This window comes from Petromyzon marinus, chromosome 26 (genome assembly GCF_048934315.1).
Source record: "Petromyzon marinus isolate PM22_M1 ecotype Great Lakes invasive population chromosome 26, UKy_Petmar_22M1.pri1.0, whole genome shotgun sequence".
Classification (NCBI taxonomy): domain Eukaryota; kingdom Metazoa; phylum Chordata; class Hyperoartia; order Petromyzontiformes; family Petromyzontidae; genus Petromyzon; species Petromyzon marinus.
Genome location: NC_133692.1, coordinates 3,697,973 through 3,718,127, shown reverse-complemented (window position 1 = coordinate 3,718,127; position 20,155 = coordinate 3,697,973). Strand labels below are relative to the sequence as shown.

General features: G+C 44.7%; 1 protein-coding gene across 1 annotated transcript; it reads left to right on the top strand.

Annotated features, from left to right (window-relative positions):
• Positions 1–3,545: 3,545 nt before the first annotated feature.
• On the top strand, positions 3,546–19,231 carry LCMT1 (leucine carboxyl methyltransferase 1). Its single transcript, XM_032961115.2, has 11 exons — positions 3,546–3,793; positions 5,117–5,208; positions 5,744–5,865; positions 7,348–7,424; positions 11,141–11,202; positions 11,372–11,474; positions 12,450–12,570; positions 15,349–15,450; positions 16,769–16,860; positions 17,660–17,757; positions 18,712–19,231. Exons 1-11 carry the CDS (start codon positions 3,696–3,698, stop codon positions 18,738–18,740), a joined length of 996 nt encoding a protein of 331 aa, XP_032817006.1. The 5' UTR covers positions 3,546–3,695; the 3' UTR covers positions 18,741–19,231.
• Positions 19,232–20,155: the final 924 nt, after the last annotated feature.

The following is a 20,155-nucleotide window of genomic DNA, read 5'->3' as shown; positions in this document are numbered from 1 at the left end:
GAGAATCAGGATCGAACCCACACCCTCCTGTATACCTGGCGAGGTACTTAACATTTTGCCACCGTGGCGCCCCTAACATGCACTATCATAGCTCCTAACTTACACAGTTTCAGTCTTTCAGTTGTATTTATTTGGTATAGCCCTGTGAGCCATTCGGCTCTTGAATCGGGTGCAACCGCAACAAACAAAAAACAAAAACACGAACAAGAAAAACATCTTAAAGTGACTTTGCACAAACAGAAAAATCCAGGAAAAAAACCCAGCAAAATCTTCCAGAAAAAAGCACCGTACACCAACGCTGTGTGCAAAAATCCCAGTGGGATGCAAGTCAAACAACAACAACAACCACAAGACAACTTAGATTAAAGCCATCAGTTTAACTCCGTACTACAATAAACAAACATGGCCAAACCCAAAAACGTTTTCGAAATCACCAAAATAAAGCAAGGTGAACACAAGGTGAACCTCAGTATGTGCTTGACGCTAGCTCAGGCGGTTATCCCAGGTCACGGTTACGCCCAAGGTTATGTGGTCAGTTGCATAAAACGCAAATTGCTATACCTTAGACCCTGCCACAGGAGATGTTCACTCACGGCGTTGAATGCAATTGGCCACTGGCCAGCACAAGGATTACTCCAGCCATTTCTCGGTCAAGCCCAGGGGTTATTAACCGAAATAACAAGAGCCATTTTATACGAATTCGGTAATTACAAAAAACAACCCTCAACATTACGTGTGAATATGAGGCGGCCCTTGATAAATAACGTCACGCAGCAGTCCTTAAAGAGCCGCAGGTTGGATGACCCCTGGTCGAGCCCTAACCCTCACCCTAAAAGGCATTGACCCTCACAATCGTTCATGCGGCCAACCTAGATTGTTATGAATGGGTCCGGATCGAACCCATCACCTCTGCATACCAGGTGAACCAGGTGAGTGAGTTAACATCTCGCCACCCTGACCCCAGCCCAACACGTGGGCTCACCTGGTTTCACGTGATTTGACCTTGACCCTGACCCTAACTGGGGTCACTCCGCGTGCCCTCGTGCCAGGCTCAAGTCCTGTGACTTTTCTCCTCCCACCCTCAACCGCCCCATCTCAGCCTAGGGGGCTCACGCAGCTCCCCCCCGCCCCCCGCCGCCAGCAGTCCACTACAGCAGGAAAAACAAGTGCCCAATACCAATACCCCGCCATTCGCCACTTAAAAGTGTCGCTCCACTGTCACCACGGCGCCTGTGCCAGGCCAGGTGCACTTTGAGGCCACGCGAAGTGTCGAAGGCTCGCTGCTGACGGGGGGAGATCTCGGGACAGACCCAGCAGGTGCCACGGGTTGGCTGAGATGAGCGGTAGATGCACCACCAGCTGTACCCCCCCCCATACTGCGCCCACAAGTGCCCACCACCCATCAACCTGCACCGACCCCCACGCACAAGCCAACAACATTGTTGTCATGGCAATGTCTCCAGCTGAAAAAGGCGACGCACGTGATCTGATCGCGCCAATAAAATTCGCGCTTTTTTTTCCTCCCTAGCACGCACCACCAGCCAATCACCACGCGAAGCTGTCCCCCCCCACCGTCCTCCGCCCGTTGCGACGCAATGGGCGAGTCGCCCATCTTGGTCAGGGGAAAGCCGCCAGGACATGTCGGTGACGTCATCACAAGATAACGTTCCGTGTGCTCTGTGAGTTTCTCTGCCCCCCCACCGCCCCGCTGAGACGCAATGGGTGAGTCGTCCATCTTGGTCAGGGGAAAGCCGCCCGAGTTCCCCCCCCGCCCCCGAGAATAAATGTTCGTGACGTCATCATACGTCCTTTGCTCTGAGCTTCTCTGCACCCCACCTCCCGCTGTGACGCAGTTGGCGGAGTCGTCCATCTTGGTAAGGGGAAATGTTGGTGACGTCATAACACGACGTCGCTTGAGCTCTGTGAGCCCCCGCACCACCACCCCACCCCTTACGTAAGATGGCCGCCGATTTCGAGGCGTTGAGCACAGAAGCCCCTCGCGATTCCAAACACGGCGTCGATCAATCTCCGAATCGGTTCAGGAATCGATGTTGTTTGTTTTGTTGTGGTAGTTTCTGTCCTAATGTGTCTACTATCTATTAATTTGGCCCGCCTGTACTCTAATGTGTTCTACCTGTAGTATCAATAACACTATATATTATTGGTTCTTTCGGTAAAGTCACGTATGAGGGGATTAATTAAATAATATTATTTCCCTTCTACGTGGTGACTTTATCGAAAGAACCAAGACTATGAATCCCTGCAGTCACTAAAGCTTTAAATCGAAATCAATAATACTATCAGTCTAACAGTCTTATTGGTTCTTTCGGTAAAGTCACGTAGAAGGGAAACAAAATAATAAAAATAAAACAATAAAATTCTCACGACGTTTCGGCCACAACACAAGTAGCCTTCCTCAGGTGAATAAACAGAACTGTCGGGGAGACAGCGTCTTAATGAACGCCGCTAAGCTTAGCAGCGTCTTTTAATCTGGGTGGGAGGAGCAGAGCGCCTTGACAAAGGAGTTTACATATCAACAGAAGAATTTAGCATTGAAGTAGCTGTGTTAATGTGAGAGATTAGCAGGGTGTTAAAGTCAGACATTAGCATGTAACTGGGAGATTAGCATGATGTTAATGTGAGGGATTAGCGTGTAACTGGTCAGCATTGAAGTAGCTATGTTAAAGTCAGAGTTTACATATCAACAGAGACATTTAGTATGTTGATGCTAAAGAACTGCAACTACCCAACTATCATACAATAAGCCGATGTGAAAGAACTAAGTATAAACTACATCAACATAATAAATGTACTCAATATACTCTCCAATAAGCTGAGCTATTAACGTAAAGTAACTGGGTTTACACTAAACTATATAATGAATACCATATAAACTTTGATTGAAAGCTTTCGTGACTGCAGGGATTCATATTCTTGGTTATTTCGGTAAAGTCACCACGTAGAAGGGAAACAATAAAATATAAAACAATAAAATTCAGTCGAAACGTCGTGATAATTTTATTGTTTTATATTTTTATAATTTTCATAAAGTAATAAAAAAACAAATCCACGTGACAATTTCTTGGTTCCTTCGGTAAAGTCACCGAAAGACCCAAGAACATGAATTCCTGCAGTCACTAAAACTTTAAGTCACGTAGGTGAAAATAAAATGACAAAAAATCACGACGTTTCGGCCACAACACAAGCGGCCTTCATCAGGTGAAGGGACGAGACTGTCTGGAGGACAGTCTCTCACTCAAGCGCTGTCCTCCAGTCTCGTTCCTTCACCTGATGAAGGCCGCTTGTGTTGTGGCCGAAACGTCGTGATTTTTGGTTATTTTATTTTCACCTACGTGACTTTACCCAATAGAACCAAAGAGTATGGATCCTAGCAGTCACGAAAGCATTAAATCTAGAATTTAAGTTAAGATTTAACCACGTGGCATTGGACATTGAATCGTACTTGCAAAGTACTTGCATTGTTACCGCGAACGCATAGGCAGGAATCGATGCGGTTTCAAATCTATTACAGATGCGACGAGGAATCGACAAATCGATTCCTAACTGTCAGGACCCGGCGTGTGGTGGTCTCGACGAACCCCCTTCCTCTCCTCCACCGTCACTCTCCGTGGCTCTCTCCCCGGCTCTCTCTCCCCCACCGTCACTCTCCGTGGCTCTCCCCTCTTCCCCCCGCCATGAGCGTCCCGGTCCGGCGTAGGGGCCCGACCACCGAGGGGGACGAAGGGGACGAGGCGGTGCGATCCACGTGCGACGACGCCACTGCGTGCAAGAGGTCCCGCCGCGCGCCCTCCTTCACCCTCCGCAGCTTTCCCCGTTGCTCGCCGGCCACACCTCGTGAACTCCGTCGATGTTCGTATTTCGGCAAGCGAAGTGCGGCCCCGTGGATCAAATTGGACCCACGACTTCACCTCGCGCTGCCCCCCGGCTAGTTTATTTCACACGGCCCAAGGTCCCCAGTGAGGGCTGGTCTGTCGCTTCGAAGCGGCCAGCAAACGATTTGTGGCTGCGTCCCCCTCACCGCATGCATCTTAAGCCGCGCTCATTGAGTACGAGAGAGAGAGGGGGGTGGGGGATTTGTTGTTATTATTTCGAGCCGGCAGCAGCACTGTGTTTATAAATATAACGCTGTTCGCGGTGAAGCTTGTCCACTTGCGGCGACACAAATGGTGGCCGAGTTGTGAATGTTGCTGCATGCAAATATATAGGATTGCAATTCCCATTCGGCGGTTGTACCGATTGTCATGCCTTTCCATCCCCCCACCCACCCACCGCTCGTCTCACGCCACCTGATTCGCAACATTTAACTCAACTCAAACCCTGAGAGAGCAGGGAGCGATTTGGCTGCATTTGTATCGCACCGACAGCACGTTACTAACTATGGTTGTTGCAGTGGTTAACTCCGCGTCTAACATTGGCGAGTGACATCTCAACCACTCTTGGACCCCCCACCCCCCAACCCAACTTTCACGGGCTCTCACACACCAGCCATTGTGATGGGTATATGGCCAAACAAACCCCTTGACCGACAGTTGTGGATAGGCATTCGTCCTGCAGTGGACAGACAAAAGGATTTAAGTTATTATTTATAAGCTGTCCGTGGCTTTATCTCACCGGCAGAACACCCCCATTGTGTATTTACAAGGATTGCTGTAGGATGTTGCCCGATAATTTCTCATGGGAAGGGCATCTGCGCATTGCCGTCATGGTATGGACATGTGTGAAAAAGAGCTTTATGGCTCGTTGGGTTCCTCCAGTATATATATTAAAAAAAAGATTCTGACGAAAGAAAGGAATAATTTGGTACGTGTCATCTGTTGTATAGAAATCTGATATGGCAGCTTCATTTCTCGCAGAATGTTTAAAAGTCACTTGTAGACTTGAGTAGCCGTAGGCGCTTGACTAATTAGCCGTAGCCTTAAAGAGCGGTTAACTGGATGTGGTGTACTGGGTGCGGATATGGTTTCTACGTCTCGGATGTGGACAGACCCTTTTATAAATGAAGCCTTCATTATACTGACGAGTGATGTGCCTGTTTGGTTGATGTGCGTGCTGGGGAGAGTTGACATAATGGGGTCTATATGTTTACCTCCCACAGATTTGCAGTGAACCTGGGCTACTGGGTGGACCCTTACATCCAGCACATGGTGCGGCAGAAGTCGGAAAGGAAGGCTCCTGAAATCAATAGAGGTAAATGTACACTTTAAATTACAGTTCGAAGTTCGATATAATTATGCCTAATATAAACACAGCTCTGAAATAATCAACACGTGCTTACATTACACTGGTGGGGGGAAATGGAAGGGCAGCTTCTGATACAAGCACACTACTTCTGATACAAGCACACATGGCCTCCCTCTGAAGGGTGTGCTTTTATGCAACTTCTGTTCTATTGTCTGCTTTTTGTACATGGTCTTGTGTTTGCTGCTTCTTGGTCTTGTGTTTGATACTGGCTTGTGTTCGCTGCTTCTTGGTCTTGTGTTTGATAGGTGCTTTGTGTTTTCTATTTTCTTGGTTTTAGGGTTGGGATATTGTATTTTCTATTTCATAGTCTGCTGTTAAACCATAGTCTTGTTGTGTCTTGGGTTTGTGTTTCATAGGGCCTTGTGTTTATTCGTCTTGTGTTGAACATCGTCTTGTTTTTGCTCATTCATGCGTTGCTAACTGGATGTTGGAACTTGTAACACAGTGGAAGAACGAATGTTTCCCTTACTGGTGTTGGCAGGTTATTATGCCAGGGTGCATGGCGTGTGGGGACTACTTGAGAGCTTCATGAAGAAGACGGAGTGCCAGTGCCAGGTGATTGGCATCGGTGCTGGATTAGACACAACGTTTTGGAGACTGAAGGTGTGTGTCGCTCCAAGGGCATCTTTGAGGTCATTTGCTGGACATTTAGTTTCCCTGTTCAGGGGTTTGTGTATTAGATTCACTACAATTAAATGTCACATACCTGTGATCATATCACACAGAATGTGCCTGATCCTATCATATCTCGGATACTAAGCAGGATATAGCCTGATAGTTTTTTTGTGTGGGTGACCGCCATCTATAACTGGTGTCATAGGTTGCAGGTAGGCCTCGGCAAGGTAAGGTAATTTACCCTTTTTACCGGGTAAAAGGGTAAAGGTAAAGGTGTCGACATGCCAAGGGGTAAGGAAGAATTACCCGTTAGGGTAAAGGTAGCGCGAAGTATTACCCGGTAAATTCGGTACCTTGTTTACCGCTAAAAGCTCCGTGGCGCAGTCCGTGGCCTCCATTTAACAAGTAATATGTTAAAAAAAACTTTTTTTTAAACACGCTTTTATGAAATGTACAAGTAATGGCAGAACTCCACGACTCCAGGAAGTGGCCCCGAAGCTCGCCACAACGTAAGGGACCGTGGGCAATTACAGCCAACGTCAGTTGACTGTGGACAATTAGACCCAAGTCGAAACATAACATATAAAAAATAATGTTTAAGAATATATATTTTTATGTTAGAATATAGTATTGTCATCAGTATGATATAGGTATACCAAGTTTGCAGTCGATACCACATTGAGAAGTGGGTTAAAATTGAGTTACAAGATTTGAGGATACAACAACAACAGTGAGTTAAAAGAAAGCGTGTAAATTGGAATCATCGAGAGTATTCTATATGATAAAAGCGCTCTACTTAGCATTTACTTGTTATAAACCTTTTTCATGTGTAGTACCCCAGTAATTACCCTGTAATCAGGTAATTTGTATGGGGTAAGGGTAAAAAGTAGGGTAAAGGTAGGCTCGTTGCTTTGTACCTTTTACCTTACCTTCTAAAGGGTAAAAGGTAGGGTAGAGTGATTGTATTGTGGTAAGGTAAAAGGTAGGGTAAAGGTAGGCTCGTTGATTTACCTTTTACCTTACCTTGCGGAGGCCTAGTTGCAGGGCTACATGGTGGGCACCAAAGTGGAGTGCAGATATATCCATTGTTCTTCTGTGCCCTCATGTCTATGCTTCCCACTTTCATCAACTCACAATAATTAACGTGCTGATAACCCCATGATTGATACAGCATCTGGAGGCCCTCATCCAGCTGTGAATTAACGGAAAGGTTGTGCATTTATGCTTGTACAATGTTAAGCTTTGTTTAATATCTTGTGTTTGGGGTTGACTGATTTAATAGAATAGACCCGCCAGTGTAGCCTGTAGTTTAATGTTGTGCAGACGGGGGGGATAATGTACAATCACTGAAGCTTGTATAAACACTGCTTTGTTCTAGAGTAATATTTAAACGGTGCAGTACAGTGTAAAGAATGTTTTTTGTGAGTTGATTTGTGCCTTCTTATGCTAAAGTCATGTTTATTTTCACAGGACGCTAACCTTCTCCCGAGGAAATATTTTGAGCTCGACTTCCCTGCAATCACGTCCAGGAAAATACACATCATCAAGTGAGCGCATAATACGCAGTGCGCGCTGCTGTGTGTGCAAACACCTTTGTGACCGAGCGTGAAGCTGAAACCGAGCAAGTAGCGTTAACAGGTTGTCTATATTCTTAGTTTTTTCGGTAAAGTCACGTTGAAGAGAAACAACAAAATAACAAAATATATATAAAACAATAAAAAATTCTCACGACGTTTCGACCATAACTCAAACGGTCATCATCAGGTGTGTCGGTTTTCCCATCTAAGTTGTACAATAAATGTATTTGTCTTGGTTCAACTTTGTCATGAATAGAGATGGGCTATGCAATTATAGACGTAACCGGTTGCTCTACAAATTACAGGATCGATTCAACTATACTTGGGAAACACGAAAATAGTTGGGGGGGGGGGGGGAAATGTCTCACCTCTGTTCCCACGTGTGTCGCTGGATTGGGGGTGCTGGGCGGAAACATTGTGATGTAATAAGCATCACTGTCTGCATCATGCTGGGTGTGGCTAGGCGGGGGTTTCCCACCTTCCTGAGGCCGGTTGGTGGAGTGAACCACTATTTTTAAAAGGGGGCCTGAGTAATTAACCACAGAAGAAGTAGTCAATGACAATTTATAGTCAATTTTAGTCGACTGAATCGCCTAATTATCCCACCCGCGTGGTGGCCAGGTAACTTATATTGTTTAGACATACGGTTTCGCAAAGTAAACACGTGTCTCCTTGAAAATTATCCACGCCGGCAAACACGTGAGCCCTTTGATGACTGCACATTTCCTAAGGTTTTTTTCCGATGAGCGGCAGTCGGCTGCTGCGTGAGTGTGGCGGTGCGCGGAAACAATCTCCACGGCTACCGCGTGTTTTCACCGTTTTGGGCACTCGCCTCCCCGTGTTTTTCCACTGTGTTCAGCAACAGGAGTCATTCCCAGGGAGAGGGGGTGCTCAAACTTGGCCAACGCAAATAATGCCCTGCTCGCCATTGGCGCGCAGATCTACCCACGTGAGACTGCAGGATTTTAGTGGAGCACTGACGGACACTTTTAAGTCACCACGGGCATGTTCCGAAAATCAGAAGCAGCAATAAGCAACTTAACGTTCTTAATGCGCTCATATTTTTTTTTACAAAAACGTCTCAGAACACTTTGTGACCACTTTTCAAAGCGTCCAGTTTGTAAAATTTTCGAGGGTTTTATTTCACTTGTTGAGTGAGGGTTACAGAAGGCAGACACATCCACACCGTTGCTTAAGATTCAAAATCTTCATCAGAATTTTTATTTAGACTGGAAGAATCTGATGAGCTATGAAGCTCTTTTTCACAGATGTCCAGTAGAGGCGGATCAACACATTCATCAGTAGCACTTCCTGAATCGTATTTAAGGTGACATTTTGGGCGACCCTTCTTCTTAAGATGTAAAGCATTAATGATGTTGTTTAAGGTCCACTGTATGTTGCTCCCCACGTGGCCCTCATTTCACAGTGTATTTAGTAAAAAAAAGAGACATGCTTTAAATATAGTAGAAAGCTTACCTTTAGCTTGTATCCCCTCATTAATAGTTCAGTTACATAGAATATTGTCTAACGGACCTACAGGTCATTATGTAAGCAAAAGGAAACCACTTTAATCACCCTCCAGAGCATTTCAAAATAAAAGTGCAGCTGTCCCAACCCCCTGCATGGAAAACTTAGGAACAATGCATTGTGACTCCGCATCAGCCAGTGGAGCAACATTAGTGAAGCGTACGCATTTACTCTGTTCGTGTTCTGCATCTGGTATCTCCCTGTGCCTAAATCCAATCAAGAGCGAGCTCTAAATGAGACTTTGTGCACAGTTATACTTGTGGTAGGAAATAGAAGTAAGGGAAGATGAAAAAATATCTCATGGATAGATGAAGTCATAAAAGATATAGAAGGAAAATGATGGAGATTGAACAGCGCAGTAATGCTGGCGACAGAAATAGAACCATGGCAGAAATATGTTCGGGCCCCACCGACCGATGAGTTACGAATTTGATCTCAATGACAACAGAAACAAATATACCTCCGCGGTACTCGTATGTTTAGTATGCTACAACTCCTACGCTACAGTAAATCACGTGACTTTTGTCTTGGGAATTTCGGCAGCTGCCCTTGTCACCATCCCTGTCTGAAAATGCATTTACTGTGGCCATGTGCCAGGCGTTAGAACTGGGGTTATGGGAATGCCTGGCTTGGAGCATTGCCAAACTCTTTTTCCAGTGTCTATGCGTGTATGGAAGGAAACTAACTTTTTTATGCATTTTAGTTTGAGCGGAACAATTTTAAACCGACGAACAAATACTCATGCACGTGTCCTGATCTTCCATCTGTTATAATGTGCTTTACACACGTTAAACAGCATTTCAATGTTGAAGATGACAAGCATGTTAAGCTTGGTGTCACGTGCCATGTAAAAGAAGCTTCACTTTTCAAGACAAGCTGTGGTGTATTGGCCAGATTTTCCTTCAGTTGTGACCACCCTCCACGAGAGGGCGACTTGCGATATGGCTGCACAAGCGGTTGAACTTAGAATATTTGAGCTCTTTAGAAAATAATAGATGAATGCATCCTGGTGCCTGTTACTATCAGACTGAGCCATGTGTTACTGGCTTTTTGAATCGTCAAAAATTGCAAACGCTCATCTTCAAACGTCGTTTCTCAGTGTTTGGAGAACAAAGGCCGTAGTTGTCTTATAAATTACTTCAAAGAGTTATTTCATTTTTTTCCTGGAAGCATCTAGGATCGAGAGGAAATGTCTGAAAGCAGTAGGGCACACATGGTGCCAATCCCAACCTTGAGATCCAAGCCCCGCTGTGTCTGTGTAGCCAAGCACACTGATGTACGACTACATGGTGTGTCCCAGGCACGACAATGATGATGACAATCGAAAATATATATTCTTAAATATTTTCTTTGTTTACATTTCCGGCTGCATGGTACATTCCTAAAAATAAACATACGGTCCAGTGTTACAGGTCCGTGTGCATTCTTATTTACAGAGCTGATTGTTTGGATTTCATAGGGTTGGCTGAACTTTTCTTAGTATAAACACACAAGGGGTGGGAAAGGAGGAGGGGCACGGCAGAATCGAACAGACTGTGAACTGGCATTGTCACAGAGCAGCTGTCATTGTAAAAGGCTAACAATGCTTTCCTATAGGAGGTGGGAATGTACATGCGCACCCCTTTGCCAGTCCGTAGCTGGGCAAGAGCCTCCCCATGCCGTGCAAGTCGTCGTGTTATTTGACAATGTTTCACCACACTGTTCAGTTCGAGTTGGTGCAAGGTGAGGAGCACAGACGTGAGAGCGTAGCACGGTGCAACAATGGATCTTGCTGAACTGCTTTTTGTGTTTAGTTTGTTGTCCTTCCTCCGCACCTCCAATTGGCACGCTTGCCGATGAACGGTGTGAAATAAGTTCAACATACATACATGCACTGCCCTCTGCTGTCCACCACGCGGCAAAATGGTGTTTGTTAACTGCTTTTGACAATATGCTAACACGGTCCTGGAGTGAAAGTATCCTCTGCTGTGGTCTGAATGAAACTTGAAGACTGGTACTGTCCTTAATATATCAACATTTTTAATGTGTAAGCTTTACATAGATGCAGCTAATCGAAAGTTAGCTTGTATGACTTAATCATGATGGCTCCAAATGAAGGAAGAAGCCCTGTGGGATTGTGTTCAGATGCTTGCGCTTGTTTCTTGTTGGACTGATTTCAGGACAAAAGCACCACTGTCCAAAGCTGTATTGGAGACGCATTCCTCTGACAGCTTGGCCCTGGGTAAGAATATGACTTTATATAAAACTGAATTTTAAGTATTTTAGAAATAATGTTTTTCGATGATTTCCATAAAAAAGATATCAATCTGAATTATTGACATACTCACTTGTCGTTTGTGATTTGACAACTGTTTGTCGATTTTAAAACCGTAGTTCATCCTTTATTGCAGATGGCGCCAATCTGAACTCGGATCGTTTTGCGATCCTGGGAGTGGATCTCCGGGACCTGGCCACCGTGCAGCAGAAGCTGCGAGACACTGGACTCGACCCACAGTGAGCGCAAACGTACAGCACTAACAAAGCGGGCCCACACTGCTGCTGCTGTGCACACACGTGTGTACACACATGTTACATGTAAAGCCCCTTTGATCAGGCCACTGCTGCATGAGAACCTCCCCCACACCATGTGGGTTTTGGAGTTTATTTTTTGCCGCACATCACCACGATAATAATAATCAGTGCGAGTTAGTGAAGGCGGGGAGCGTAGACGTGGGTGCGTAGTTGGGGCTTCATTTAAGCCGATATTATCTAGGCCAGGGGTCAGCAACCTGCGACTCCGGAGCCGCATGCGGCTCATTAAGAGCTGTTTCGTGACGTTTATTAAGGACCGTCTCGTATTCACATGCATTTCGGTTCTTGAAATATTGTTTTTTTTCCCAAATTCTAAAATCTTGTTGTTTTGGTTGATGACCCCTGGTGTTGGCCAATGTTTCTGCACCTTTCAATATCACCACATCTTTTTATATCTTTGTTTACATGACTGTGGCTGCTAGTCCCATACCATCTCTAGTCTATCAGTAACCAAGAAAATATTCACTGGTAAATTAATTCCTGAACAGAATACATTACAACAATGGGGTTTGCTGCACTGCTCTCTGCTGCTGCAACAGAGATCCTCTGTATAGCCTTTAACGGACTGTTGGGGCAAGTGCTGTTAGCGAGGACCCATGAAGGCCGGTACTGGCACACAAGGGGGTGGGTGTTGAATATCACGCCCAACCGCCTTTGCCTCCCAGTGCTATTGTTTACACACTGCGCCGGGTACTAATTCAAGGGTGAGTCCACCTACGGGAAGCCCAGGACCAGTTCAAATATTCGCCACCGTTATTCGCTGTGAGTGGCATTCATCAAACCTGGGTCACCGGGTTCATAGGTTGGTGCACTAACCACTCACTACCCACAACATACACATGCGCACTCCCCAAGCGTGTCAGCTCGCACGTGTCCGTGCGCATGTACCCGGGCCAGGCTCCCTACGGTGCTGGTGGCCGAGTGCGTGCTGGTGTACATGACGCTGGAGCACTCGTCTCGTCTCGTGCGCTGGGCAGCGGACACCTTCCCCACTGCCCTCTTCATTAACTACGAGCAGGTGTGCGATTCCAGCTCACGCCTCTAGCCACGGGCATTGCGCGGTGATTTTGACAAAGCTTCTGTAGTTTCACTGCAAATTATTATTATGCTTGTTTACCCAGGAAAGCCTCACTTAGTCTTAGGACTTGTGTTCAGTAGTGTCCTGCCAAGTGTTTTTTTTACAGTAGGGGATGACGTTGCTGCTATGTATGGTCCCCAGTGAGTAATTTCCAGGTAATCTATCAGCATTTGAATGTTTTCCCATCAATACCTACAGTTACATTGTACGTCAGTGTTCTTCACTAATTGTCGGGTGGGGGGGGCGGGCACTTTCACCAATAAGGCATCAGTATGAGAGCCGCCACACATTTGAAACTATTGGGTGTGACACCACTATGGGGTGTTTTTCACAAGTTGCGTAGTGTCGCGGGCCGCACGTCAGGGGCCGCGCTAAAGGCCAACAGGGGCCTCCAATGGCCCACGGGCCTTGCAATGAAGAGCACTGTTATACATTATCTTGGCGCTATGGCAGGGAATCGTAGACATCCATGCAGGATTGACCAACCTGGTTGGTTTGTGAATGGAAACTCACTTCTGGGAGACTCGATCAGAGTGGATCAATGGAATACGTGGACATCACCTCCAGAATATCCCTTCCTCTGCAATTGTTCATCCAATTCAATAATCCTAATTCAGTGCATTTTTCAGCAATTGGATATTTGGTCAATATTAGGTACATTGTATGTGGTTTTTTTGCTATGGGAGGAAACTGGAGAGCTCGGAGGATACCCATGCAGAACTGAGGGAAAATATTTAAACTCTAAATAGAATGGCGCCCGGGTTGGGAATCAAGCCCAGGTACTTTTTGCTTTGAGGCAAAGGTGTTACCACTGCGCCACCCTGTCACCCTGATAATATCTCACTGAGTGAGCAATGCCTTTAGGAAGGTCACACTGGCTAAAATCCAGCGCGGAGAATTACAGATATAAGTTTGATGATCATGCACCGAACGTCGCTCTCAGTCGCAGGAGGTGGGAAAGTGTTGCCACTCCGCTACTTTGTGGACGAGGTCACTTGAAGGGATCTCATATGTAACTCTCTGTCTACTTCCGTGGGCCATTCTCTTCACACGAAGGGTCACACTCTTCTGCGACAGATCAGAATGGATGCTTCTTCTCTTGACATGACACCAGTTGCACAATTTGAAACATATTTTGGAGGAAAAATATATTTTATGGAAGGTCATATTATAGTGCAAATTGTTGTCCTACCTTGGATGTCACAGTAAATACATATACGGTGAAATGCAATATATAAATACAATACAATGTTGTACCTAACAGCATGATGCGTTCCAGAATTTAAAGGGTAATTTTCAAAGACCGTCCAAAAAAGGGCCAAGTAAAACTAAATGTACCAAAAACATTAGCAGTAACATATAATTGACATGTATTACATTAAAACTTTACAAAATAAAATATGAATACAAATAACATATTTCGTCATAGTACCGACTTTCTAAGTAAACGGAATACATGATATTGTTTTCCGAGAACAACGCAAAACTTTTTCAAATACACGTGTATTTGTATAAAATGTGAATTTGCAGATGCATGTTAAATACCCCACACTGTACCTTATCAGAATAAGCAAAACCTTATCAGTTGTTTGTACTCTGTCTACACCGTGGCCAAGAATTGACATAACTCATACTTGTATAAAAAATAAATGGCTGGTATTTTTCAGACAAGCCCTCTTATCATAAAATACTGCCGTGTTTTTAAAGACCTCGCTCTAAATGTGTCCGTTAAGTCATGTTCACAAGTGAACATTGCTCACACCAACCCGAGATAGGTGATCATCAGGGGCAGTTGAGGAAATTTGTTGGGAGGTGAGAACCACCCAGGGTGTGGTTTGCGCAGAATAGCGAGCGGGCAAGTTGGTTGTTGATGCTACATTGAGCTGCTTCCACCAGTGATTGGATGTCAGCTGTTGCACGAGTAAATTATTCTCCATGAATGTTAAATCAAAGAATCGCCTATCTGCGCACACCCTGACGGTATCGCTGCAATCCATACAGCGCCTACTGCCGCATGGATTGGTTGAAGAACCTTAACATTCAGCGATGATATCTATACAAACTGTTGCTTTCGCCTCTCCCCCCCCCCCATGCCATACGAAAGAAGAAGCTTATCCTCCACCCTGCTTCACGTCAATATATGAAGTCCACTGATAAGACACCCTTGGAAAACTCCTGTCAGTCCCCTGCTGGATGAGGACCTCTCCGCTCTGTGTGGGTTGTGGGGGCTATTTGGTCATACTTTACCACCCTGGTGCACTTGTGAGGGTTGAAGGCGGGTAGCATGGACATGGGAGCATCGAGTAAAGTACATCAGTGAATTTTCGTGCACTGCTCACTGCGGTCTACCACATAGCCTACAGACTATAACACATGTTTGTGCATGGTGGTCACCCTTCAAAGCACTATCCAGGCTTGACCCCGCTTTGGCTCCTGAGATCTTATGGGATCCGGCTCATTCTGGGTGATTAAGTTTTAGGCCTCGTGACTAATTTGTTTAATTGAAGAAAATGAATGTAATTTCTAATCATGAGTGAAATTACCCTGCAACCTTAAGATCCATATTGCGGTGGACAAATTTTAGCTCATACGTGTGTGCAGGTTCTTATTGGTTTTGTTACATTTCCTGGACTGTGAGAGATGGTGAGGGCCTGGGGAGGCATTCATCCAGCTGGGGATTGATCATGGCGGATGATGATGGTATGTGTGTTATGGCAGGTGAACATGGAGGACCGGTTTGGGCAGGTGATGATTGAGAACCTGCAGCACAGGCAGTGTTCTCTGGCTGGCGTGACTGCCTGTCGGAGCCTACAGACGCAGGCAAGTACAAAACCAAACACCTTTTTGCTGTCTTTGAGATGTGCCTTTCACGTGCGGGGCATCTGTCAGGTTGTCTGCAGAGGATGATGCAGAGTGCCTCTGCAAGTTTGTCTTGTAAGGGAAACTCTGGTCAAACCTGCCTTTTCTGCTCAGCAAGTGAGATTTAAATCTTTAGAACAAATGAACACTTCCCGATGTTGACATTTTTCTTGCATATGCTCTCTTACCTAGTTTGCATAATACCTCTTAATTTGTATTATGGTAAATCCTTTTCTGTACAGGCAGTCCCCAACATACGAAGGGGTTCCGTTCCAGAGAGCCGTTCGCAAATCGATTTGTCCATACCTCTAGAACTCATTATTTAATTGTATGTAGTGTACATACTGTACGAAAAAAGATGTTATGGTTCTACAAAAAATGTAAGCATTGTTCGACTCCTAAATAAGAAGAAATATTGTACATTTGCATGGAATACTGTAATATTATATAGTATATAAACTAAAATAGCATAAAATGAAAAACATGTTTTATACCTTGAGTCCTGATGCTGGCTTGCTTGTCGGAAGGGCCTAATGAGTCCCCACAATTGCACACCCACGCACACACACGGGGACACCCGTGCGTACCCACGCACACCCACGCACACACACGCACACACAGACACACACAGACACAGACGCACAACAATGACAACGGTCCCCCATATGTCCTTAACAGACGGTAGGGGCAAGTGTGGTTAGCGAGCGCCTATAAAGGCCGGCACGACACGTGAGGGGGTGGCGGCCAGCACCACACCAGGCCGCCTTTGTCTCTCAAGTGGCAATGTTTACACACTGCACCAAGTCCTCATTTGAAGCTGAGTCGACCTAGGGGAGGCCCAAGACCCTTTTTAATATAATCGTCACTGTTATTGGTCGTGAGCGGTAATTGAACTCGGGTTACCGGGTTCATAGCACACTACTGCTCCACACACGATTCGGTTCTCAAGCACGAGTGAACTTTCGCAAGTCGGATGGTTAAAAATAATAATATCTTATAGCGGTTCGTTCCTACGTGCAGATTTTCGAAAGTTGGATGTTTGTAAGTCGGAGATTGTTGTTTTATAGAGAGAACGGAAACCCAAGCTTCAGTTGCACACCGGTTCTATTGCCTTCAGTATGTGCTTCCATATGGCAACCACCTGACAATTGCACATTGCGACATTTGACTTGGCAATCTCAAGCCCGTGCTGCAGTGCATCCAATGACATGTGGTTTGTTTACGTTTGAAGACAATGGCGACTGGGGGTTGCCGCATGTAAACTGGTGTTTCTGTGCAGATGGCGCGGTTTTCTGACAACGGCTGGGAGAAGGCAGACGCCCTGAACATGATGACGGTCTATAACTGCCTACCACACACCGACAGGAGAAGGTGGCTCAGCTTCACGGCCGTTACACAACCACTGAGACCTAATCACTGGCACGGCATTTTAATTGTAGAACGCTGTCGTTAACTCGCTGCTGGATGAGGGCATTCCCCGTATTGTGCGGGTTGCGGAGGTTGTTTGAGCGCACATCACTGCGCTGGTCATCGTAGGTTGGGAAAGGCAGGGGGCATAGATGCAGGAGCATGGTACAGTATGACAATGTATTTTCCTGCACTGCCCTCTGCTGACAATGTAGCCCCACAGCAGTATACAAATTCCGATGTTATGCATGGTGTTTGCCCATATAAGCACTATCCAGATTCAATAATGTTTAGATTTTAAGTTCTGATGAGATCAAGCACATCCTAGTGATATAGTAATAGGTCAGCATGGGATTACCATACGGATGGCTTGCATACTATCATTTAGACATACATTAGCACCTGGACAGATTATTTAAAGTATGCATGACCTTCACTTAAAGCTTACGTGACTGCAGGAATTTATATTCTTTGGGTCTTTCGGTAAAGCCACGAAGATAGAAAAAATAATAAAAATATCACGACGTTTCGATCGCAACACAAGCAATCGTCATCACCTGATGACGAAACGTGATATTTTTATTATTTTTTCTATCTACGTGGCTTTACCGAAAGACCCAAAGAATATTAATTACCTATTTGGTAGATTTGCAATGTTTAAATATCAGATGCGAGTAATGACAATATGCTAGGTAAATCTCATTTGTACAGCCAAAATTGATCAAATAGTGAACACTGCTTTGCGTATGGAATTTTTGGACAGGATGGAGAAAATTGAGTTTCTGGATGAGGGAGAGCTGCTGCAGCAGTTGCTGCAGCACTACGGCCTGATCTGGGCCGTCAAGGATGCAAGAGAGCTGGGTAAGAGCTTACATGAAGCACCATCGCATTGGCGACATGTTAACTACATCAGCTGGTATGCAGGAGGATGTGGATTCGATCCCGGCCCTGACACCTGATGTATATTTGGAGTTTGCATGTTCTCCCCGTGGTCGCATGGATTTTTCTCCCGGTCCTCCGATTTTTCCCTCCACATTTAGAAACATGCTTTTTAGAGTATTTGGCTGATATACATTTCCACATAAGCCATTTCGTTGAGTTATCATTTGTGGCCAGGTCACTTCTGAAAAATATCTAATAGCTCAGTGGGCTTTACCTGGTAAAATAAAACGTTAAATAGTGATGTAAGTGTAATAAATGGCCATGTCTCTTCAACAATGACTTATAAAACATGAATGATATATTATAGTTGTTCATAGTTGGTATTGAGTTTAATTGTTTGTACTCCCATAGTATTCACTGTTTTCAATTAAGATTTGCATTTATTTTCAGCTGTTGTCCAAACAGTATTTCACAAGCACTTTACGTACTCATCCTAGAAATACAATTTCACTGGGTTTGAAGAAAAGGAAATCTACAGAAAGGAAGACAAAGACATTAAAGAACAGCGCCAATAGGACAACACAAAGCACACGGTCGAAGGCAGAAAAATGAGACATGCAAACAAACATGTGGGAGACGGATAGTGGTACGAAAGAAGGCGTTGGTGAATGTCTTTGGAATATCGAGAAACAAGACTGGAAAATTCCGGCCAGCCGTTTCAGCCCACAATCCGAGCATGGCATCCAACCATCCATCCATCCCAAGCCAAACACCCCATCATCACATCCAATTCGACAAAACCTCCACCAAGAATAAATATTCGGCTCCTCACATCAGCCAACTGCCTTCCAGAGGACAGTCGCAATCTCACACTTTGTGCATTTCATTGTAATGGTTTGCTTGCTGTCACCTGTGTTCATTTCTCTTTTGCAGGGTTGTTTACAATTGGATTTTCTTCCTGAATAACTCGCATGAGGCGGGACTGTTGGACTCGCACCGCAAGCACACAGCATCGACCTTAGCACACACCAGAGAGCACACACCGCAACGTGGTCATTAACCACTTCACAAGGCTTCCAGCAGAGCCAGCAGAACTCTGTAAACATGTAAAAAATGTACAACTTGTGAAAGGCTCCAGTAAGAGTTTATTTCTCATATCCCATGGTGGATATTACTGGCAGAAGATATAAATGAGGACTGTCATGTGATTAAATCAGATTGACAGTTTAATGCGCAAATTAAGAACCTTCAATTTTAAATGCTGTACTCATTCAAAGTGAATTTCATGATGTATATGTTTCATTTCTAAATTAAAGTGTATTTTAGTTACCCCATTACGTGTAAATGATCAATTGCATTCAAGATCAAGATAAGCAATGTGATATGCAGTATGTATAAACTGCGTGGAATGTATAGATATGTACATAATAAAAAAAAATTGATGGAAACCCTCCACAGTAATATAATAACAGGGTTTTATTGCCAATATGATGCATAATTGATGTGTACATGTGACGAATGATTCCGTTTCGAGTTGGAGTATTTGGTGATGCATTTGGTCAATTCATTACGTGGCCGAAAGCAAAAATGAAGTCCTTGACATTAGTCTGCACTTTGTGTTTTCACAGGTCTACTTTGCATAAGAGATATTTAATTTGGCCCTCTTCTGACTCAATAAATCTGTTCGATGGTAATCAACATGAATTTAATGAAAACTGGCACGGTGGACTGCCACTATCTACAGCCCCGGGTTAATAACTAATAAACCAACAGCCAAGGTTAAAATCATGGTTATACAAAGACCCAAAATGCCACGTGGCCAGCAACAAACAACACTACCGTATGAAAGTTATAATCTCTAAATGTATATTTAAATTTAGCAAGGTTATAAGAACTTGGGGGGGGGGGGGGGGGGGAGAAACGATAGGATTCCTAATTGACCAGTGCAAGGGAAACAGAATCGGTTTGACCTGCAGTGTTTAGTTGAATATGGTATGGTTAAGATTCAATAAAACTCAACAAACTTTTAATTTTCGATTTCAAGCTTTCGTGACTGCAGGGATTCATCTTCTTGGTTCTTTCGGTAAAGTCACGTAGAACGGAAATAATAAAATAATAAAAATACAAATGAAATTCTCACGACGTTTCGGCTACAACACAAGTAGCCTTCCTCAGGTGAAGAAACAACTGTCGGGGAGACAGCGTCTTAATGAACACTGCAAAGCTTTGCAGCGTATTTTAAGCTGGGTGGGAGGAGCAGAGCGCCTTGACAAAGGAGTTTACATATCAACAAGAATTTAGCATTGAAGTAGCTGTGCTAATGTGATAGATTAGCAGGATGTTAAAGTCAGAAATTAGCATGTAACTGGTCACGGAA

Bases quoted from the DNA above. Each gene is read 5' to 3' on its own strand.
- LCMT1 (XM_032961115.2), top strand. From the start codon at position 3,696: ATGAGCGTCCCGGTCCGGCGTAGGGGCCCGACCACCGAGGGGGACGAA. The intron at 11,203-11,371 runs GTAAGAATATGA...CCTTTATTGCAG, and splicing joins CTCTGACAGCTTGGCCCTGG to ATGGCGCCAATCTGAACTCG. The intron at 16,861-17,659 runs GTGGCTCAGCTT...ATTTTTGGACAG, and splicing joins CCACACACCGACAGGAGAAG to GATGGAGAAAATTGAGTTTC.